This window comes from Rhinolophus sinicus, chromosome 16, assembly GCF_057876585.1.
Source record: "Rhinolophus sinicus isolate RSI-liver-muscle chromosome 16, RSI-T2T, whole genome shotgun sequence".
Classification (NCBI taxonomy): domain Eukaryota; kingdom Metazoa; phylum Chordata; class Mammalia; order Chiroptera; family Rhinolophidae; genus Rhinolophus; species Rhinolophus sinicus.
This window is the reverse complement of record NC_142516.1, coordinates 124,498,019-124,520,236: the sequence shown is the minus strand read 5'-3', so window position 1 is coordinate 124,520,236 and position 22,218 is coordinate 124,498,019. Positions and strand designations below refer to the sequence as shown.

At 40.9% G+C, this 22,218-nt stretch overlaps 1 protein-coding gene across 3 annotated transcripts in view; it reads left to right on the top strand.

Annotated features, from left to right (window-relative positions):
- The window catches only part of LOC109457569 (low-density lipoprotein receptor-related protein 2-like), a 46,835-nt gene that overhangs the window by 4,367 nt on the left and 20,250 nt on the right, over nucleotides 1-22,218 (top strand). For all 3 annotated transcript variants that reach the window (XM_088793407.1, XM_088793406.1, XM_088793408.1), the window contains exons 3-18: nucleotides 75-194; nucleotides 609-848; nucleotides 1,911-2,024; nucleotides 3,331-3,450; nucleotides 5,769-5,894; nucleotides 7,072-7,275; nucleotides 7,992-8,160; nucleotides 8,472-8,640; nucleotides 9,482-9,707; nucleotides 10,671-10,796; nucleotides 12,141-12,365; nucleotides 16,545-16,856; nucleotides 17,515-17,727; nucleotides 19,045-19,239; nucleotides 19,758-19,973; nucleotides 21,588-21,826. In XM_088793407.1, coding sequence (XP_088649533.1) covers nucleotides 75-194; nucleotides 609-848; nucleotides 1,911-2,024; nucleotides 3,331-3,450; nucleotides 5,769-5,894; nucleotides 7,072-7,275; nucleotides 7,992-8,160; nucleotides 8,472-8,640; nucleotides 9,482-9,707; nucleotides 10,671-10,796; nucleotides 12,141-12,365; nucleotides 16,545-16,856; nucleotides 17,515-17,727; nucleotides 19,045-19,239; nucleotides 19,758-19,973; nucleotides 21,588-21,826 — 3,014 coding nt within the window. The remainder of the gene's footprint in view (nucleotides 1-74; nucleotides 195-608; nucleotides 849-1,910; nucleotides 2,025-3,330; nucleotides 3,451-5,768; nucleotides 5,895-7,071; nucleotides 7,276-7,991; nucleotides 8,161-8,471; nucleotides 8,641-9,481; nucleotides 9,708-10,670; nucleotides 10,797-12,140; nucleotides 12,366-16,544; nucleotides 16,857-17,514; nucleotides 17,728-19,044; nucleotides 19,240-19,757; nucleotides 19,974-21,587; nucleotides 21,827-22,218) is intronic.

The following is a 22,218-nucleotide window of genomic DNA, read 5'->3' as shown; positions in this document are numbered from 1 at the left end:
CTGAAACCCAAATTGTGTCCTGACAAACACCTCTTCTTTTCTGCCTCTTCTTGAACATGGCTCCTGGCCCACAGAAGAAATCTGTCGCGGACATCCACGAGCCTGGCAGTGTGATGATGGGAAATGTATATCTCTGGGCTGGCGTTGTGATGGTGTTGGTGACTGCTTAGATGGCTCCGATGAGGTTAATTGTGGTGTGTACCACTTATTATTTTTTTTATCTCTAATCATATTCTCTGTTTATTAACAGCATTAATTAATATCAACAGTAAAAGTGAAACAACCAAGTCACTAAATAGCCTTATGCCATATGTGTTAAACCCAGATGTTAAATTGGTTCCAGTGTCACAGGTGACTTTTTTACCCACTTCTCAATTTTTCAGGATTGCCTAAAATAGATTGTTAGCTTTACTGAGGTTTGTTGTTTTTTCTAACTTCTTTGGGGTAAAACTTCATTGCACAACGTTGTGGCTATGTCTCCAATGACTACCATCCCTCTCAATTCTTGGTTTTCTATAGACGAAGTCCATGACCAAACCATAAATCCCTAAGTAAACAAGTCTGAAGTAGAGCATTTCTTGCTCACTGAGCCAACTCCTGTCTTTTAGAGATAGTGACAGCATGTCCAGACCAAAAAATCCAGTGTCCAGGAAATTCTCAGTGTCGTGATGCTTGGGAACTCTGTAATGGCCATATGGACTGTGAAGACGGGTTTGATGAAGCACACTGCCCCTGGCACCATTGCCTGGCTGGGCAGTGGCAGTGCAAAAACAAGGTGTGTGTCATGGAGAGCTGGAAGTGTGATGGCAGGAATGACTGCGGCGACTCCTCGGATGAGGAAGTCTGTGGTGAGTCTCGCCCTCCACCTTCTGTTTCAAGGGAAGGTTGTTCCTGGTGGGTTGCTTTCTGCAAATTGCATTTTCATTCCTGTGACTGAGACTAACATCCTATATCTAAAAACAGGATGTTTCCTAGCAATAACCAAGATTTAGTTATCCATGGAAACAGAAAGCAGTGCTTGAATTGCCTAGAATGTTTCCACAATTCAGTTATGGCCAATGGCCAGAACACCTGAGCACCAATGTGTGAAGGAAGCCTCCTAACAGATGCTTCACATTCTGTGCGTTGAATTATAGAAGGGGAAAATGCCTCATTAAAGGGGGAAACCCCCAAAGAACTTGGCAAGTACCTCATTCCTTTTCTTTAGCCCATGTGCACAATGATGGTGGAACCTCCAACTAGTCGGTGATCCTCAATCCTATTCAGTCTTACCTTTCCAGGTTAAATATGCAATATTGAATATATTCAGATTCTAACATTTTTATAGTAAGATATAAACCTGGTTTCTGTTTTTCCCCTTCTTCTGCCTGCTCCCCCCCCCCCCCCCCACCCCTGCAGTTCAAGCCGTTGTTTTCTCAGTCTAGTCGCCAATCTTCCACGGCAGCTCACGGGAGCCCAGCTCCAGGGAGAGCCGTTGTTCACAATCTTAGCTGTAGAGGGCGCAGCTCACTGGGTCATGTGAGAATCAGACTAGTGACCTCGGCATTAGGAGCACGGTGCTCCAACCACCTGAGCCACCAGGCCAGCCCTAAATGTGGTTTCTTAAGAGAATATGTCTTTTAGGGCTAGTGTTAACTGACTTTAATACCATTTTAATTAGAAAAATTTAATACTAGTTCAGCTGAGTTTTAGTGCTGTTTTAACCTGATGTTCAGATGTCTTAACATCTTTGTTTTCAAGTCGTAAGTTCCAGTTCCCTGAAAACTCTGCTTAAAAAGGTAAAACATTCTTTCCTACATAGACTTCCTTGGGTTATAGAAAGATTGCCACCTTACCCACTGTAAGATTTGTCTATTTCTACTCCCCCCCCATAATTATTAGTGAACAAGAACGCTTAATTGCCTGTACAGCTTCCTGTCCAGAAGGCACGGTTATATGTGATAAAGAGAAATGCATCCTCGAATCCTTGATGTGTGATGGGGAAGCAGACTGTGCAGATGGTACTGATGAGCCCACTACATGTGGTGAGAACCCAGTTGCTTGGCTTTATGTGGGAGAGGGGAGAAGGAGATTAAATAACTTGGTGCCTTAGTTATCATGGGGGGGGGGGTCCACACTCTGAGAAAACACTGGGACTAAAAGTCCTACACAAGCAATTATTCTTTAGTGATGGATCCCTTACATTTTACAAGGTCCACTCCTTGGCTTTGTTCCTGAGTGTGAGCAAATGTTCCCCGAGCTGTAAAACTTTGAGAGTTATTTTCATGGTGTAGCTTTAGGGAAACAGACTAGCTAGACACCTCAAATTATATTGCTCCTAAAAGGAACACAGACTTCGCCACTGGTAAGCAAATCATTTGTTCATGACAAAGTGGCAAATTCTCTAAGGATTTAACAGAGGAAGGACTGAGGAAGATGACTTCCAGGTGAGGAGGGAGGCTACTGAGCAAGCAGCTCTAGCCTTTATACCCTGTGGCTCTCACTAAAAATCACCATTGCTTCGAGTTGAGGCAGAGGGAGAATGGACATCTGTCTCCATGTCATTTTGTCATTTTTCTCTTATTTCCCCCCAAATTTTGTCTTAGACATGTATGATGAAACCTTTGTAGTACTGCTAAAGGCCACAAAAAAGCTTTTTACTTTTTAGGAGAACAAAATGATACCAAGAACATAAACAATGGGACAAAGTACAAGTTTCTGGTTCCATAGAGATAAATCATTGGAATTAGTAAGTTATTGTATCACTTCCTAAAGTAAGGGTCCGAGTAGCCCATACGTTCTAAAGAAAATAGAGAAGAGGTTGCGAGGTTGCTGGTTCTTCCCGGGATAAATATACCAACACTTGAAATTGTCCAGACTGTCCACCTAGAAAGAAATTCTTTCCCCCTGCTCCATGATTCCTAACTTTCCCCAAAGCCTCCACATTCCTAGGAAACAGGTCAGGGTCTAAGGTCATTCTTTTTTTATTTTATTTAATTTTTTATTGGGGAATATTGGGGAACAGTGTGTTTCTCCAGGGCCCATCAGATCCAAGTTGTTGTCCTTCATTCTAGTTGTGGAGGGCACAGCTCAGCTCCAAGTCCAGTTGCTGTTTTCAATTTTTAGTTGCAGGGGGCGCAGCTCACCATCCCATGCGGGAATTGAACCGGCAACCTTGTTGTTGAGAGCTCGTGCTCTAACCAACTGAGCCATCCGGCCGTCCTGCAAAGGTCATTCTTAACCAGTCATCCATTCCTCATGAAGTATAGAGGGTTGTGACACAACATAGTTTACAAAACATTTGATCTTTACTATGTTCAACTTTACTGATCACTGTTCTGTTTCTACCAGGTAAAAACTGCTCTCTGGCCAATGGAGGCTGTGAGGGTCAGTGCAGTGACACAAACTGGGGTGTCCAGTGTTCGTGTGGAACTGGATGGCAATTACAGCCAGATGGTCAGAGCTGTGGAGGTCAGAATTCATTCGGCTCATCTTTTTTTAAAAAGTTTTATTGTAGTCAAATATACATAACATAAAACTTACCATTTTAATCATTGTTAAGGGTACAATTCAGAGGTATCAACTACATTCACAATGTTGTGCAACCATCCCCAATATTCATTTCCAGAACTTTTTCATCATCCCCAATAGAAACTCTACCCAATAAACCATAATTCCCGAGGCTCCCTCCCGCATCCCCTGGTAACTTCATTGGACTTTCTGTTTCTATGCATTTGCTTATTCTAGTACTGTAAATAAGTGTAATCATACAATATTTATCCTATTGTATCTGGCTTATTTCACTTAGCATGTCTTTAAGATTCATCCATGTTGTAGCATGTATCAGAATCTCCTGTCTTTTAAAAACCAAATAATATTCCATTGTATGAATGCACCACATTTTATTTACCTGTTCATCTGTTGATGGACTCTTGGGTTGTTTCCACCTTTTGGCTGTTGTGGATAATGCTGCTGTGAACATTGGTGTACAAGTATCTGTTTGAGTCCCTGCTTTCAAATCCAGTGGGTATATACCAGAAGTGGGACTGCTGTACCATATGGTAAATTCTGTGTTTAATTTTTTGAGGGACTATCAAACTATTTTCCACAGTTACTGTGGAAAATGTGATATTCCCACAAGCAATGCGTAAGGGTTCCAGTTTCTCCATTCTTGCCAATGTTTGTTACCATCTTTTGTGGGAATTGCCAGTCAACTGTTGACTAATGAGAAAACATTAAATTCAGCATCTTTCTTTATGGGATTTAAGAGTTTCTGTCATGGAATAAATACACTTGTCACTTCACGGACGTGTCTAAGATCTACAGCATGGGTGGCAGGACAAATTCTGAAGTTAGAGCCCATTGTGTGTTTCTGCCCGCTTGGTCTTCCTAGCTGACTTTCTTTAAGTCAGAGTCCAGTCTCATTTCTCCCCTTTGTAGCATGGGATTATGATGCCAGAATGACTACAATAAATTTCAAATATCTTCACCATTTAGTAATAATCTGTAAAGGTTACGGCTGTTACTTTGTAGCACTTGTCCTTAAAAATATAGAACAGTATTTTAGGTTAAAATGTGATTAGAGGGGGTATAAGATTTATTGTCTCGATGCTTTGTCCTAAAGGATAGATTGGCCCTGCCACCCTGAGCCTAGTCAGTGACCCCTATTCGATAGCTCCCTCTCTTTTCATGGGTTCCACCTGTAGCCCTGCCCACTTAGGAGGGAAGGATATAAGAGAAAAGGCCCTGGTATATTAGATAGCATCAGAGTTACATTCAGTAGTGACTGTTTTTTAAATTGTTTGTCTCGATGTGGCTTCTTTATATGCTTAGCTATCAAACTTCTGTTCGGCTAGACTCCAGGTAGTTCTCCAGGTTGATTCTATAATTTAGTTGTAATTTTAATGTGGTCACTGGAGGAGGCAAGCACAGTGTTTATCTACTCTGCCATCTTGGATCCTCCAACAGTAACTTTTATATTGAGAATTCATCAAAAAGTACAATGAGCCTATTTTGGGTAAGACACCTAAACTTATTAATTTTTCATTAGAAGTATGAAGTCAATATCCGGTCATAGTGTTAGAGGGGTCTGGGTTTTATACGCATGCCAAGGCTCCCGCAGCGTGCTTCTTGAGTTACAGCTCATTGTAGTGACTGGCCACTGAGCTTGTCATGTAGCCATATAGTGAAATTCTTCTCCTGGGCTGGGAAGACATTATTCTACTTTAGGCCCCTGTGGTTTTGGAGGAATAATATTTTCCTGGCAATGCCCCCAAGAAATCGTATTCTTTCCTGCTAAAAAACAAAACAAAACAAAAAAAACAACTCTCCTAGTCCTATGACTCATACTCTAAAGAGTCCCTGCCATCTGGCTTTCAGAAATGATAGTACCTAATCTAAATTCTGCCAGTTGTACCTGTATCTGTCATCTTGGATGAGCTGTCCCATGGCACAGTAGTAAACCCTAGCCCCTAACATTTGTCATTCTGAATTAGGCTCTGGCTAGCTTGACAAGTGACACATTCCCAAAGGTATGTGGGAATACATAGGGTAACATAGATAGGTATTCTGTACCAACCAAATATGTAGAGTCCCTATATTGACAATTCTGCTGAATTATACTCATAGGCATGGGAAGTCTAGGGAAGCAGAGACTGTCTATTCCAGCACCTAGCACAGTGTCTTCCACACAAAACATGTCCAGTGAGCATCTGAAAAGTGGCCCAAAAGAACAAAGATACTCAGTTGGGTACCTGGGCGTTCTCTAACTTTTGGCTCTCTATCATTAGATGTAGATGAGTGCTCTATGGCATACAGTCCTTGTGGCCAGCTATGTCATAATACACCAGGCTCTTACTCTTGTGGGTGTGTTCAAGGTCACCAGCTCTACAATGGAACTGACTGTCGAGTTACAGGTGAGTTCCAATATCCAAAACTTAGCATATCTCCAGCTCTCTTCTTAGCAGTAATTATAGCTGAAATGGATATATACAAGGTCTGACAATTAAGTTTGCGAATTTGTTGCAACAATGTTGCTGACCTTATTTTTGATATCAGAGGGACTATTCATTATGAATTTGTACCAACTGGACAGTTAACCAAGTTTAATATTTGGAAGTGCTAAAAAGGCTGTGTGAAAAAGTTAAACGACCTGAACTTTTCTCCAACAATCCATGTTCTTGCATAACGACAATGCACCAGCTCACACAGCACTGTCTGTGAGGGAGTTTTGAGCCAGTAAATAAATAACTGTATTGGAACACCCTCCGTACTCACCTGATCTGTCCCCCCAATGGCTTCTTTCTTGACCCGAAGATAAAAGAAATATTGAAAGGAAGACATTTTGATGACATTCAGGACATCAGGGATAATACAACAGCTCTGATGGCCATTCCAGAAAAAGAGTTCCAAAATTGCTTTGAAAGGTGAACTAGGCACTGGTGTCAGTGCATAGCTTCCCGTGGGGAGTACTTCGAAGGTGACTGTAGTGATATTTAGCAATGAGGTATGTATTAATAGCACTTTTTCTAGGATGAGTTTGCAAACTTAATTGTCTAACCTCATATTATAGATAAAATGGATAAAAGACTAAGCACTTTAAGGTCTGGTATTAAAGATGACTTCATTCTTTCCACAAAGAAGCTGCTATTATAACGTTCCTTAGGCAATTTGAGTGTCAGTTCCTATTAAGTGTCTTTAAAATGACACAGTTACTCTATCAGCTATACAACAGGGTGCTTCAGAAACCCAATCAATACCATCTTAACTTGGCCTGTACTTTTTTAATGATGGGATACTTAATTACATTTGGATGCTATGTATGCGGCTTGGAGAACACTTCTGTGTAGGTGGGAAGAAGGGTTGAATCTGCAATCAAATAAGGCAAAGACGTTCCAAAGATTATAAGGTGCTGGGATTCAGGGGCGGAGTTGAGACTTATGGTGGCAACTAGATCTCCTCTGGATACACCTTAGTCCAGACTGGAATAAGTAGGTGTTGGCATGGGAGATGGGACAACATCTTTAGTTAAAGAGAATGGTGTGAAAGAAAGATCCAAGGTAATGTGTCACTGATTCTCTTCTACTTTTGTAGATGATGCTGTTAAAATTCTTATAGCAGCAGATCGGGAGCTTGGCATCCTGGATCGAAGAACAGGCATCTACAAGACACTGATACCTATAAAATCAATGCCTACTTCTGTCGCATATGATCTTGAGAGAAGCATGTACTTTTGGGTAGATGAAGTGTTAAATGTGTTTGTCCTTGGAAAGCCAGGCTCTGTTTCTCTCTATCCAGGTACATTTCTTGATGTTAAGAGCCCCTGCTTCTTAAAGGTACTTAAACATAGTATAAGAAGCATATGTATTTATCCAGACACCTTCCTCTGTGACTCACTTATAATGAATCATGAGAGTACATAAAATCCCGATTTGAAATAAGACCATGTAGTTTGTGTGCTCTACAGGAGCTTTATAGAGTATAACCTGAGAATTAAATCATGAGTAAGCAGTACAGAAAGTTTGGGGACATGAGCTCAGGCCAAGGTTAGTCTTAGACCCATACTAGGTATGTGACCTTGAGCAAGCTGTTAACTCCTTTGAGTCGACCTCTATAAGATGAGGGAACTAGCACTTTCCTCATTGTGTGAGTGGGGGGATTACACTGGCCAGTACATGTAAAGAAGTGCTTAGTATAGTGCTGGGCACATAGAAGTCCTCTGATGGCAGTGAAGAGGTAGAGTTCATAACAATTCCCCTGAGACTTCTGTAATAAATATTGCCCCGAACTGATGCCATATTCTCTTGGATTCCTTGGTGATGCTGCTGCTAAGGTCTTTCCATACTGCCCACTGTGTATTGGAAACACCTTAGCAAGTACTCCCTGTGTCCTGTTTGCCTCATTGTATAGTTTGAAATCAGAAGCTGTAGAAAAGTTTTGTCCAAGTCTCTTTTTTCAAGATAAGATGGGTGTAGAAAAATACAGGAGCATAATACTATTTCCTATGTCCCCAGAACTTAAAACAGTGAACAGTGTCTCTTTGGACTGGTTCACGGGACAGTTGTATTGGGCTAGCAGCTTTGCAAGGGTCATCTGTGCTGGTTTAAGTGATGGCAGAGGCTACGTCAAAATCCTGGAAAAGGATCTCGTGCCAGAGCAGCTAATCGTGTTTCCTGCAAAAAAGTAAGTAGTGTTTCTTTTGGAATATATCCAAAATCATTGGTAATCTTAGATAGTTACATTGATAAGAGAACACTTTAACCCTTTCAACCTACGTCTCATTTGCTCCAAAAAAAGTCTTAATTTCAAAGTCTAAATTCAATATTATGGAGCCAAACTTTTCAAAGTCTGATTGATGAAGAGCAGAAATCTCCAGCATTCTTAGTGCAATGATATGAGGCCTGTATGAGAGGACGGAGGGAGCCTGGCTGTTCAGAACCATGTACGTACAACCGAAGGCATTCTCAAACACGTTGTGCTTTTGCTTTCCTCAGGTACTTGTATTGGGTCAATCAAGGTCAGAAAGGCATGAGGACTATTGAAACTGCAGGGATGGATGGCTCTGACAGGAAGGTGCTTGTGGTTGCAAACATGGAGGAACCTGTAGGGCTGACACTTGACCACGTGACTGGCAGGCTCTACTGGATCAGTAAATACAAACAGGTACTGCAGAGAGGTCAGGAGGGAAAAGTAAACTCTTTTAGTTGGGGTTTGGGATGACTATGGGTAAGTACAAATTTCTCTTAAGTCTTACATCAACTCAGTGAAGCATCTTTTGGCTGTGAAAACTGAGAAACGCAAGCTATCATTGCCCACTATCTTTAGGTAGAGCCAGACTGGATCCACATAGGTTGGGGGACTTAGTGGGACTTTCTTAAACACTCTCCAGTCAAACTTAGCATTGGGATTTCCTGGTCATATAGGTCATGTTGTATGTTGTGCCTAGGATACAAAATCTCTTAAGATGGTAGAACACTTCCTTGAAAGCATGCAGATACTTAGGTACCTCACTGTTTCTAGTTCTTAATATTATAGTTGGTATTATCTCATTTTTGAAAGCACAAACTAAAACACCAGTATGACATGGTGGCTAAAAGCATAGGCTTGGGAGTCACGTTTTTAAGCCTATTACTTCCAGCTGTAATTTGGCTGCTTATGATGCCTCTTTGAGCTCCCATGGATTGCCCTTTCTGAAAAGAGATAGAATGCCTACCTCAGAAGGCACTTGAGAAGGTAGCAAAAGGACCTAGTACAATGTCTGGATGCAGATGATGAGTTATAGTAGCTTCTTGTACAACACATCTGTGGCCCTGTTTTGTACAAGAAGCCGTCCAGTCCACTGGTTTGGGCACTTGCTTCCATGAATCCTAGGATGAGTTCATCTCTATCATGTTGCTGTCACGTGAAGATATTTAATCAGTGTCCAAGAAACAGAGGTGCACTAACATTGTCATTACCTCTTGCTAATGTTTCCAAGCTCTCATGAAACTCTCTAACCCTTCAGTCCATAGAGATGGTGAACGTGGACGGCAGTGGGCGGTACACCTTTCTTGAGATCTTCTTGGAAGATGAAGATCCAGTGGGGCTGGCTGTGTTTGAGAACTCTTTCTTCTGGGCAAATAAAATACAGCTGTTTTATGCTTCACCCCACACCCCAAAGGAGAGAGTGGTGCTGCTAAATGCTTCCATATCTGCTTTCTCAGTCCTCCACAAATCCCAGCAGCCTAAGGGTAAGTGCACGACTTGTTTGGAAATGCTTATGAAAAGCAGAATGCTAAATGGAAACTACCTAAATTACTGCCTCGGTCTGTTGTTGGAACTTGTTATTTTGAGGTAGAGGAAATGGTCTGGATATAATTCCAGACTTATGCAGGACTTCTAAGTAAGATGAACTGAACAGACACCTATTGGGAAACTCATTCCAAGCATGCACCTTGTGCTTGTCCAGTGTTACCAGGTTTTTTTTTTTAATTTTGTTTATTTTAAGTGTGTTTTTCCAGGACCCATCAGCTCCAAGTCAAGTAGCTGTTTCAATCTAGTTGTGGAGGGCACAGCTCACACTGGCCCATGTGGGGATGGAACCGGCAACCCTGGTGTTACGAACTGAGTTATCCGGCTGCCCCTAGTTACTAGGTTTTTAATGTCTGAAATACACAGAACAGAGTAAGATATTCACAGAAGAGTTAGAATAGCTTACTTATGGACAATATTCATTGATAACAGAAAATTAAATCAAGTCTAGCATTCTTATATTCCTTCCTTATAGAAGGAAGTCAAATATCCATTGGCTGGGAGTTAAAAGCTTTTGTTCATCTGAAATTGTATGTCAGTTTCCACTCAGATGTTGCTTCATAAATGGGTCCGAGAAATTAACCAAAGTAGAGAGCTTAGACCACTATTTGCTTATAAGAGAGTCTTCCCGTAAGCAACTTGGAAAGTCATTTTACTTTAACTCTGAGGGAGAAGACGCTACTGGTTGAGGCATTACTGGCCCAAGCTTAATATAGATAAGTAATTGTCACTATCTGAAAGATAGGAGTTCAAAGGTCAGCATGCCTAAACTAGAAGGTATCAAGTACATGGGGATTCCTCTTTAGGCAAACATGACTTAACCTCCCTTTAGTATTAAATTTTGAACTAATATGCATAAATAAGTATGAGATTGTATCTAACCTATTTCTATTTTAAAATAGGCAGATACCCGGCATGTGTTCCAGGTTCTTGTAGCCACTTATGTCTCCTGTCCCCCATCCTTCCCAAGGGCTATAAGTGTGTTTGTCCAGAAGGGATGTTTCTTTTACCTTCTGGTATATGTAGTGGTAAGTATGCTGGGTGAAATGGGCTTGGCTCAAGGCAGCATATTCCAGGTAGGCCTGGAAATAATGTAGCTTCCATTTTGGGATAAATCACATTTATACTGACAACCTACTTTGATAACAAGTTTTGTTATCAGAAGACCTCAATTACGGTTTTTTTTGTGCTAAAATATACGTAACAAAATTTACCACTTTAACCATTTTCAAATGTACATTTTAGTGGCACTAAGTGCATTCACATTTTTTTGCAACCATCACCACCATCCATTTCCAGAATTTTTCATCCTCCCAAACTGAAATTCTATACCCATTAAACAGTAACTCCCCATTTTTCTCTACCCCAGCCTCTGGCAACCACCATTTACTTTCTGTCTCTGAATTTACTGCTCTAGGTACTTCATGTAAGTGGAACCATACAGTATTTGTCTTTTTGTGACTGGCTTATTTCACTTAGCGTCATGTCTTCAAGGTTCATCTACATTGTAACATAGAATTTCCTTTCTTTTTAAGGCTGAATAACATTCACACACACACACACACACTCACACTCGTATATATGAAATATATACACACACACCATACACACTACATTTTGTTTACTTATCCATCAGTGGATGTTTGGGTTTGATTAGTTTTAAAACAGGAAAACATAGCTTATATCACTCAGTGTCATGTGAAAAATTAATGACTAAGTTGGTATAAGAAATTCTCTATAGTCTCAGGATTATTGTGTGTTCTGACTTATGTTTGTAAACAGTGTGTACTTCAATATTGTTAGCATGAACCCTTCATGCTGCTGTTCCATCTTTGAAATATTAAAGGCTATATAATCACTGAATGTCTCTATCCAAATTACTTGACTTTTGTCTACAGAACATTGAGGTTTTAAGAAGAATAAATGACGTAAATATGTTCATGTTCTAACTACCTCTAAAAAACGTACTTCACAGGGTAGCCACGGGATACAGTCAAGTAGAGTTTAAAATTCTTTGTATTGAGATTTATGTGCTGTAAGCAAGGATTTGATGGCATCACTGAATCAAATGGACTAGCACTCCAGCCCTAACCCTCATGATTCTGTGTTAACCTTTCAGCAGAAATTCAGAAGACTTAGTGCTTTGGGAAAGCTCAGCAACACTTTATACTTTCATTTGCCCAAATGACTCCCTTCTCTAAGGAAGACAGGGCTTTCATGTGTGCTTAAGGGATTCCCTTAATAAAGGGAACTTTATCTAAAGTTCCCTTTCTAGGGGTGCCTCAGCTTGAGACAGGAGCATTGCTCAACAAGAGAGTGTGGGGCTTATCTGACAAATGGTCAAACAGTAAATCTCTCCTTTTCCCTTGTAGAGTTAAAACTAGTGTTTTCTTCTGGCAAACGTCTCTACTTGTTGAAAGTTGGTTTTATGGGAACTGCAATAGAGAGAACCCTAGTTCAAGAGCATCGTAGGAACATCTGTCTACTAGATATTGACTGGAAAAGAAACCTCATCTACTGGACAAATGCCCAGGGACATCTGTTCTGCTCAACTGGCTATTCAGGAGAAAAGCAAAAGATTTGGATGGAACATACAGGTAAGTTGGGGTGGCTGGTTTTGATTTTTCCTTTATTTTCTGGCTCTAAAATTAACTAGGGCCCCAAAAACTTACTTACCTGTTCCTGATCTGAATCAAACTTAATGCCAATGAGTGGTTTTTAACTAATTTAAATATTGAGTGTCTCTGATTTACCCTTGTTCTTATCAGGAATGTACTACCAATTATTTAAAGGCTACTATGATTTGGGAAATCTCAGGGTCAATGGTAAGGTTTTTACAATTCTATTTTTCTGGCCTTAAGTCTGGGTAGAATAGAAATGGACCTTGAATACTTCAATTTTGCATTGCAGATTTTGTTACACTAATTTAGAAGTACTTTGCAATGCAGATTTTAAAGAGAACTCGCAAGATATTTTCTTAATATGGTAATCTATACTTTCTCTCCCCTCCTACACACCTAAATGCCACACCTCACTCTTAGCTCCTTGCACTCAGCCGAATGCAAACATCTCCTTTATAAAGGAGAACAGACTTGAGCTCTCCAGTTTCTGAATGTCTGTGCCCTGTGTACTCTAAGTACCAAAGAAATACTTTACTACAAAAAGTGCTGTATTGAAATACATGTTCTGAGATGTTGGCAGAGCAGTAGATTTTACCCAGGGTCCTGTGGGCAAGCACAGTGCCTGGCACATAGGGGTTCTAGTACTTGTCCTAGAGAACTTTCAGGAGAAACTGAAATGGGCAGTGGTCTTTGTGATACATCTGATGGCCATCTAGGAAACCCCTGATGGTGAATTTCTTCCCACTTAAACTGTTACCTTTCCCCAGCTGGCTAATCCTTGCTAATTGGTTTCTGTGTGACAATTATTATATCGGGGATTTGTAAGAGGATGACAATTTGATGTGACTTTCCTCTAGTATTGAATATTCAGTCCCTGTGGTAGGTGGCTATGAAATTACGTAAAATATGTATATATATATTTGTCTCTGCCCCAAGTTTCTGGCACAGAATTCTTAAGACCTCTGTAATTTCCTGAGTGATAGAAGCATCCTCAGACACAGAATTCCTAAATCCCTTGGAATTTCCTGGGTGATAGGAGCATCTTTTATTCTAATGAGGTGACTGTTGGTGGCTCCTGCATGTGGGTCAGTCATCAGAAAGACCAAGCAATGATTAGAAGCATAGAAATTTCAGCCCCACTCCCGATTCTCTGGAGAGGAAGAGAGGGTGGAAATGGAGTTAATAATCAATCACACAAGTGTGATGAAGCCTCCATAAAAATCCCCAAAATATGGGGTTCAGGGAGCTCCTGGGTTAGGGACCACTTCCATGTGCTGGGAGGATGGTGCGCACCAACTCCATGGGGACAGAAGCTCCTGGGCTTGGGACCCTCTGGACGTTCCCTTGTGTATCTCTTCATCTAGTTGTTCATCTGTATCCTTTATGTAATAAACCAGCAATGTAAATAACTGTTTCCCTGAGTTCTGTGAGCCATTCTAGCAAATTATGAAACACAAGCAGGGGGTTCTGGGAACCCTGATTTAGAGCTCGTCAGTCAGAGTGCAGGTGACAACCTGGGATTCGTGATTGGTGTCTGAAGTGGGGGACTGAGCTCTTAACCTGTGGGGTCTCTGGGCTTCCTTAAAACCCATGAGAATTAGCTTTCAACTTATTGTTTCATCAAAGCATACTGACATCTGTGTTGTTTTCTCTTGGGTGTGTGAATCTTGGCCTCATATTGAAAATTGAGACTGGAAAATACAGATGAAATTCCTAATCAAAAATGATAGGGCTTCAAAATTCTGTTTTAGGAAAGAGTGCATGTCTTTGAGAATCTGTGTAGAATTGCTCAAAAACATTCTGTGACCCTGGCAACTGGACTTTCAACTTTGAATCTGTGTAGCGCCAAGGTTAAATCTAACTCCAGAGAAGCATGTGTTCTCTGCAGATGGCAGAGCCCAACAAAGAAGAGAAAAGCTGAACTGAGTGTGGCCAGTCTGTTCTTAATAACTTGCCAATCTTAAGTCACTTCTTTCCTGGGCAGCAGTGAGTTGAGGAATGAGGGGAGAATTCAGAAGTACAATTCTAGGCAAGTTCCTCCATATGAAAATGTGAGGGAGACTAAAGAAGTGCTCCCACCCTAACACCCAGGAAATAGGAAGAACTTACATCACATTAAGCTCTGTGTGTACTGGTTTCTCCGTTCTGTCACTGTGCCCCACTTCTGTGTCCTGCCTGCTTCTCAACATACGCTGGATTTAGTGTATAGGTTCTTAATACCCACAGGTATACTGAGATATATTTAACAACAACTCTCTGGGGGGAAAGTGCGCGTATTCCCACCTACATATGTTATAATAAAGCTTACTGATACAGGATGTGTAATACAACTTACAAATAATAAGATATATAGGATTCTTTATTGTAAGTTTTATATAGCCAACTGATTTTCATAGATTGCTTTTTTATTCTGAATTCTTAGATCTGTAGCCCATCTATAGTCGCAATTCAATCACGATTTAATACAATCCAACTATGAATAATTGCTCAACTGCTATCTGCTATGACAAAGAAGTAGATGCTATTTTTGAATGAATATAGTCTGGATGTGAATGTTGTTTGACACTTTCTATAAACAAGATGAAAGTGAAGCAATGAAGACTATTTGGAATTAGTTTGTCAATGACATGAATTATACTTGTGGAACTGGATAATAGTTTTCAAATACTGGAATAATATTTCCTCATTTTTTTGTGGTATTTAAAATGTAATGAGTATAGACAGGACACATGTAACTGTCCAATCTACGATATTAACATGTTCTCTAGCCTAAACGAGCAGTTGTAAATCTCTTTCTGTAAAAGACCAGACAGAAATATTTTAGGCTTGTTGGGCACTCTGCCATTGTATCTGAATAGCAGGCATAGACAATATGGAAGTGAGTGGTCTTGGCTGTGTTCCACTGAAACTTTCAGACCATAGCTGGATTTGGCCCAAGAGCCATCATTTGCCAGTCCCTGGTTTAGAAAAAAAACCCAAAACCAAATCAAACCCTTGTAGTGTTTGCTTATTTCTGTGGTGTAAAAATCCCCACAGTGCCAGATTTCAAGCTATGAATATACCATCACTAAACATGGAGCTGGGAAGGGGTGTGCAGAAGCAGTCATTCATGTAGTTTTTCCACCATACAGACACACTAGACATCAGTAACCACGAGCATAGCTAACAGTAAGAGGTAAGAAAATAATTAAGCGATGGTTTGAGCATTTTAGTTTTATTTCAAATATAATTTAATTTGATGTAATTTAGTTTTTTAATAATGGGTGTGTTGAACACCAAGCTTACAGAATTCCTGAATTTACCAATTGGCTGTTATGAGCTCATGTAAGCCAGCTCCAGCACACTGCTCTAAAATAATGGACATTATGCTAAGCTTTTCATATGTACTAACTCTAATCCTCAGAACAGCTCTATGAGACAAGCGCTGTTCCTCTCATACATATGTAGAAACTGAGGCTCAGAAATTGACACCTTATTTTGGAGCCGTATGTCAAACAAGGCAGTCTGATTTGCTATCTTAATACTGCTCTTAACCTTTATGCTGTACTGCATCCCAGAGTAGGCGATACCTAGCTCAGAACCGATTGTGTAGCTACAGTGGGAGGGTTGGGAGGAGGGAGGATTCTTTGAACGTTGGTGCCTATCTCTGTTCTATCTAAAAACCAACACTTGATGGTTTTTATATATTTGGTCCCTATCCTATCTATATCTTCTAGTTGTAGATTTCCTCACTAACATTCTTCCGGTGACCTTTCATACCACTGGTGGATGTCACTTTGGCTCAACCTCTGCTTTTCTATAGCAATTTTAGTCCTAGTCAGTCGATGTGTAATTGACTGATTTTTATACTTAGATTATGAAGAAGAAGGAATGTGAATCCAAAGCTGTAGACCTACATTCCAGTGCAAGTCTTGCAACTTAGATATCTAACATAAAATGCAGTGAATTGCAAGGATCAAATGAACTCATATGACAGACATGGTGCTGGAACCAAAGTAGACATGATGGAACTCATCATGCAAACTGGTGTGTAGGCTTGTTAGGGACTGGTCTTTGTGTCTCTCAGTTGTCTCCCTTCCACCCTTGACCCAAAGCTTAGGGGCATGGACATATTTGAGTGCCCTTTCTAATGGGAGTTACTTTTCCTCCTTACAGTCTGCTCAGCAAGTGTGGACATAGCAACTGGGAACTTGTACTGGCTGCCCTGTGACAGAAGTGCTATTCAGAAGACTAGAATTACTGGCCCAGACACACATACCCTCTACAGAACGGACAGCATTATACTTCATCTTCTTCTCAATTGGCCGAAGAGGGTGCTCTACTGGGTAGAAAGTGGGAAGCACTTGCAAAGTATGACCCTTGATGGCAAAAACAAACAGGAAGTCTGGACAGGCACCTGGACGACAGACACCCACATGGCTTTAGACCTTGGCTCATCTAGCATCCTCTGGACTACCAAAGGGTTAGGTAAGCATGACATAACCAGTATAATTAGAGAAAGCTTGAGGGGATGAGTGAGAGTCTTGCTTTCAGTATAATGATATCAGTCATTCTTAGAACCAGGTAGACATAAACTCAAGTTCTGATTTTTACAGTTAAAGTTTGGGCACGAGTCACTTACCTCCAACTCAGTTCTCATCTATAAGTCTAGACTTATGAGTTAAAAGAGAAAACTTCAGAAATAACATACTTAGTAGCTTTTTGCAGTGTTCAGCATTTGTTTCTATTTCTGTAAGAAGAAGTAATGGAACCAAACTTCCATTGCAAATGAAATACAGGTGCTTCCATTATAACCTGATAACAGGTACAAGTTGTACCTTGGAGCCAGATTTAATAGTCTTCTCACCCACAAGCCATCCTTGAGGCCTAGCAGCTATACCAGTTGTTTTAGTGTAAAGATGGTAAAGTCATATCTGATGTGCCCACGTGGCCAACCTAAGCCTCTGGCTTTCCTGAAGCTTTAAACATTTCAGTGGACTATTTTAACTATACAACTAAAACCTGCAAAACTTGATAGGAAGAACCTGTGTTTGTTTTCAGTGTGAGGTCATTGAACCTCAATCAAATGGTACTCTCTGTCACATGTTATTCAATATCAGCTTGTAAGAACTTGACTCTTCCTTAGGGTTGCAAAGTCTGAGTCTCCTAAAAAATAGAACCTATACTTTGAACAAGACCTGGAGTGACAGCATCGTAGCGGCCCACGAGCCCTACCTGGTGACTATGAATGGAGCCGCTGTTGTGCTGTGGAACAGAAGGATACTGGAGCCCTTCTCAGTGTCAAAAGAGCCGCATGTAAGGAAGATGATCATCCTGGCAGAGAACCTGGAGCTTCCAGGCGAGTCTTCCTCTGTGGGGTTATTCGTTAAGATCCACGTTCCCCAACTCGCCTCAGTGTGTTTTTATAGGATAAAAACCTGGGTATCTTTATGTTTGTATTGGCAATTGTCCCAACCCACAGTACAGCAGACCTTATCCCTAACTTGCCCATGTCCTGGAAGAGTAAGAACCTAACACTGTTCTCAAAGTTGCTAAATGGCACACATCCCTGAGCAATACCCTGAGACATCTGCACGGCATGGCCCCTTCTGAGAATCATCTTGTACATCAGCATATCAAAGCTCTTGGTCTGGTCATAAAGAGATCCACCAGATTTGCTCTAAAGCAGCTTCCCAAAATGATTTTACTGAGGGACCCCCTTTGCTCATAGTAGTAGCATCCTGTGGAAGACCCTTTGTGAAGCGGCTCTGGAGCTGTGGATGCCAGGAAGGCAGTGCTCTCCTAGAGAAGCTTCACTTTTTCATTCAGATTAACTCACTTAAGGCAGGTTTACTTTTCTTTTTTTTTTCTTTTTTTGTTTTGTTTTGTTTTGTATAAGCCTTTGGCACATAGTCCAAAATCTGATCTTGGATCATGAGGCAGCAAAAAATCCTATCACAGGATTCAGGGGACTTTGTCAACAGAAGTGGCGGGAAATCCCAAGGGAGAGTAGGAACAAAGAGGGACAAAAACATTCCTCTTTTATGTACCCAATCCACAGAGGTCTCTCATTTCCCTCTTCCGTATAAACTGCCTTACTTTTTGAGTCATTGGTTGGTTTAAACTGATCTTAAGGGTTCAGAAGCATTCGGCATAGGAGGTAAAGTCTGCCAATAAACAGTTGACTTTTTGGTAACAAACCCAGTTTTGATGATTCTATTAACAAATCTGTTAGGTTGTTGCAATACTTGCTGAAGAATATTTATTGGTAACTTTCTGTATTGTAACTTCAACATCTCAACTAATGTGTGTCCACCTTATGCGGGCCCCTATCCTAGACCATAAGATGCTATAGCAGGGAATCAGACAGAACAAGTCCCTTTCTTCAGAAACTACCAGAATATAGCATCAGGTGGTGAAAAAACTAAAGTTAAAGTGAATAGACTTGAAAGGAGAAAACAATTTGCCCAGATTCAAAGCCATTAGATGATGGGTCAATGTACCACACTTAGTCTAAATAGTAGGCTTTGGGTCAGTTTCACTGTTTCTTCCTATGAGGTAGGAAGATGTAGCTACCTAGCCATGACCTGGTTTTCTGGAGGAGGAAGACACTAGAAGCACATCTCCACTGATAAAATCTAATGGAATGACTTGCTGAAGCAACTGCTTATTCTAGATCCTGGGGTTGAAGGAGCAGCCACAACCTCCGCTCCTACTCTTCCCCCACCACCCCCTCTTCTTTGCACCCGATCCTCTGTCCCCTGTCGGAATGGGAAGGAATGTATTTCTCGGGAGTATCTCTGCGATGGCAGGCGCGACTGTCAGGATGGCTCCGATGAAGAGAACTGTTCTCAGTTCTGCAACAGACCAGGTCTGTTACCATCTCCTCTTTTGTTCCAGGTATACTGAGTCAGTTTGGGCTGCATGGTATGAATTGCCAGAGTGTTTATTATAATCATACTTGCTTTCCCTAGATAAATGATCATAGATGAATAAATTATCATAGAAGTCATAGTCTGTCAGACTACTTATTTTGTGAGCGTCCGTTTTATTCCTTGCTTCCTCAAATTTGCTTCAGGACTCCCATATTTGCCTTTGTATAAGCTGAGCCACAGAATGACTTAAATGGACCACTTGGTAGCATTCTAACAAGTCATTAAAGTAACCAAACAAATATGCGACCATATTTAAACAGCTTAGTTCAGCTTCCTAGTTTACTTGACCCAAGCACTTGATTAAAGCTTGCTTATAGATGAACTAAGATATAGAGCTCAAATAATGTGCAGTCGATTTACTCCTCAAATTCCAGAATGAGGGTGAGTTCATCTAATCTTGAACCTTCAGTATGACTAAGTATACGGTGCTAGCTTTTGGTCCTTTCCATTTAAGGGGTCTTCCAGTGTCTGGACGGAAGCAAGTGCATTGAGGAGAAATACCATTGTGATGGGGCTCAGCAGTGCTTGGATGGGTCTGATGAGTTGGACTGCTGGAAGCCCGTCGAAGATTGTTCTCTGCGTTGTGACAACAAGACTCGCTGTATCCCCAAGAGCTGGCTATGTGATGGCAACCCAGACTGTTCTGATAAAAAAGATGAACAAGGATGTAGTAAGTTTCATGAAACTGCCTGGGAGTATTTTAAACTGCATTTCAGTTGATTCTCATTCATGGTAGTTATGTTCTATAGTTGCTATGAACACTGAATTAGCAGATATTGAATCATTGCTCCCAGCAAAAAATACAGGGCAAGGTTTCTATGAGTCTCTGGTCGCAACATTTTTGTCAACCAATCAATATATAACTTGGTTTTATGTGTTTCTGTTTAAAGACAACTGAATGTACACTGTTGGCTTAGTAACAACATTAAAGTCACAGCTAACAACACTCTCTTCATGCCTGAAAAAGCTTATCTAGCACATATTTTTTCCTCCACCATGCACATCATACACTTCTTGCACTTAGGAACACTAGACTGCACTTCAGTACTGTAATTGGGGGCCATTTTAAATAGCAAAATCACCGAAAAGTACAAAACTGAAAAGTGTGGCTCTAGAGAGACCACAAAAAGGACTCCTATTTACAATACGAAACATGAAACAAGAAGGCAGAACATTACCTTGTTCAACCTCAAGTGGGAGCACATGTATTGGGCAACTCATTTTTTTTTTGCTGCTTTTCATATCTCAGCAAATGACCATGAAAGTGTGAGCATATTGATTTTGGGGGTTACAAATAAATTTTAGCAAGGAGGTGAACGTACAAATACTGAATCCACAAATAAGGACTGCCTGTGGTTACTACAGAGTTAACAAACTAAGATGAAAGTTTCTGAGTTAGAAGCGCCTCAAAGATCATGCTGTAACATTCTCCTTTCCATGACGAGAAGATTTCTATTAGTGGAAAACCAGTCTACTAGCAAAATAAAGTATTATTTCTTGTTGGCCTAAAATCTGCCTCCTTGAGGATTTTAATTTTGGTCCTATGCCTTCTCATGGGATGGGCCATCTCCTTTGGAGGTGTCATTGCTTTCCCCTCATTTTTATGGGATACACAATCATTATTTTTGTTCTGCCTAATGACGTGTTGCAAAGACCTTACTCACATTGTGGGATTCGGGTAGAAGAGAGAATGTGGAGAACTGATGTGGGAAGAAGAGGAGGCTGGGTAAGTAACCATGACAGACTTGGATATACCAGAGGCAACTGGGCAGCTAGAGGATATGACTGCACTTGGGCTTATGAGAACAACATCGGAGAAAGAGATGAAGGATGGAACTAGGGAAAAACCCAAGGTATAATTTACTTTTCAATACATATTTATAGTTTTGCAGAGGACCTGACCCTTTTTCTTGAACCAAGTCAAGCCACTTCTATATGTAAGAATTGAGTCTAAGAACATAAATTGTAGGGTATTTTGGATATTGTGGGGGAATTTCTTTTTTCACGGGTGACATTAAGGTCCCAGAGGAAAATCCTACTATCCTGCCTATCCCAGTGTCCTTCCATCCCTGTCCCTCAGCCTTTGTTCTCCAGGACAGAAAATATTTTCTGGGCTAGCTTAGTAGGCCTTTTCTGCCTCCTCCTTGGAGCACCTCTCTGCCCTAATACCTGCTGAGGCTTAGTTCCCAAGGTGACAACAGAAAACCAGGGAGTCTTTAAAACACTTTGCCATCAAATCACTTCTACATCTAGCTGAGTTCTTATCTAATGCTTTAATTTTCAGTTCATGAAAAATGCAGCTCATCTGAATTTAGATGTGAGAATGGCCAATGCATATCGTCTTCTCTGCATTGTGATGGGAACCGAGACTGCCTGGACCAGTCAGATGAAGCAGGCTGTCCTGTTGCCTGGTCCCTGCCGTGCCCTTCAGGGGAGGTGAAGTGCCCCAGGAGTGGAGAATGTGTGCTGGCAGAGTGGATATGTGACCATGACTTAGACTGCAAAGATGGAAGCGATGAGAAGGTAGTCCAGTCTTCTTTCAGAAAAATAAACTAGATTCCGAATCACAACAGTATCACACACTTCCCTGTAGAAAACTTGGGAAACAAGAACAGTGACATCTCCCATAATTACTGCCTGGGAAGCCAGTCTTAACTATATCAAAGTGTTAATATCCTCCTGTTGGAAGTCAAACTTTCAAGAGATTTTTTTTTATTGTAGGTTTGCAAGTGTTAGGCCTTGATGGCCGTGGGTTAAATGTCCTACCCAGAGAGATGCTTACCTGTTACCATAAAGTACACTGAAGCTCCCGTGTTGTATGAGATGCAGCCTGGGCTTGAATCTTCTTGCTTGGATTTGACCTTAAGAAAGTAATGACTCCCTAATGCTCTATTTGCTCATTAGTGAGATGGGTA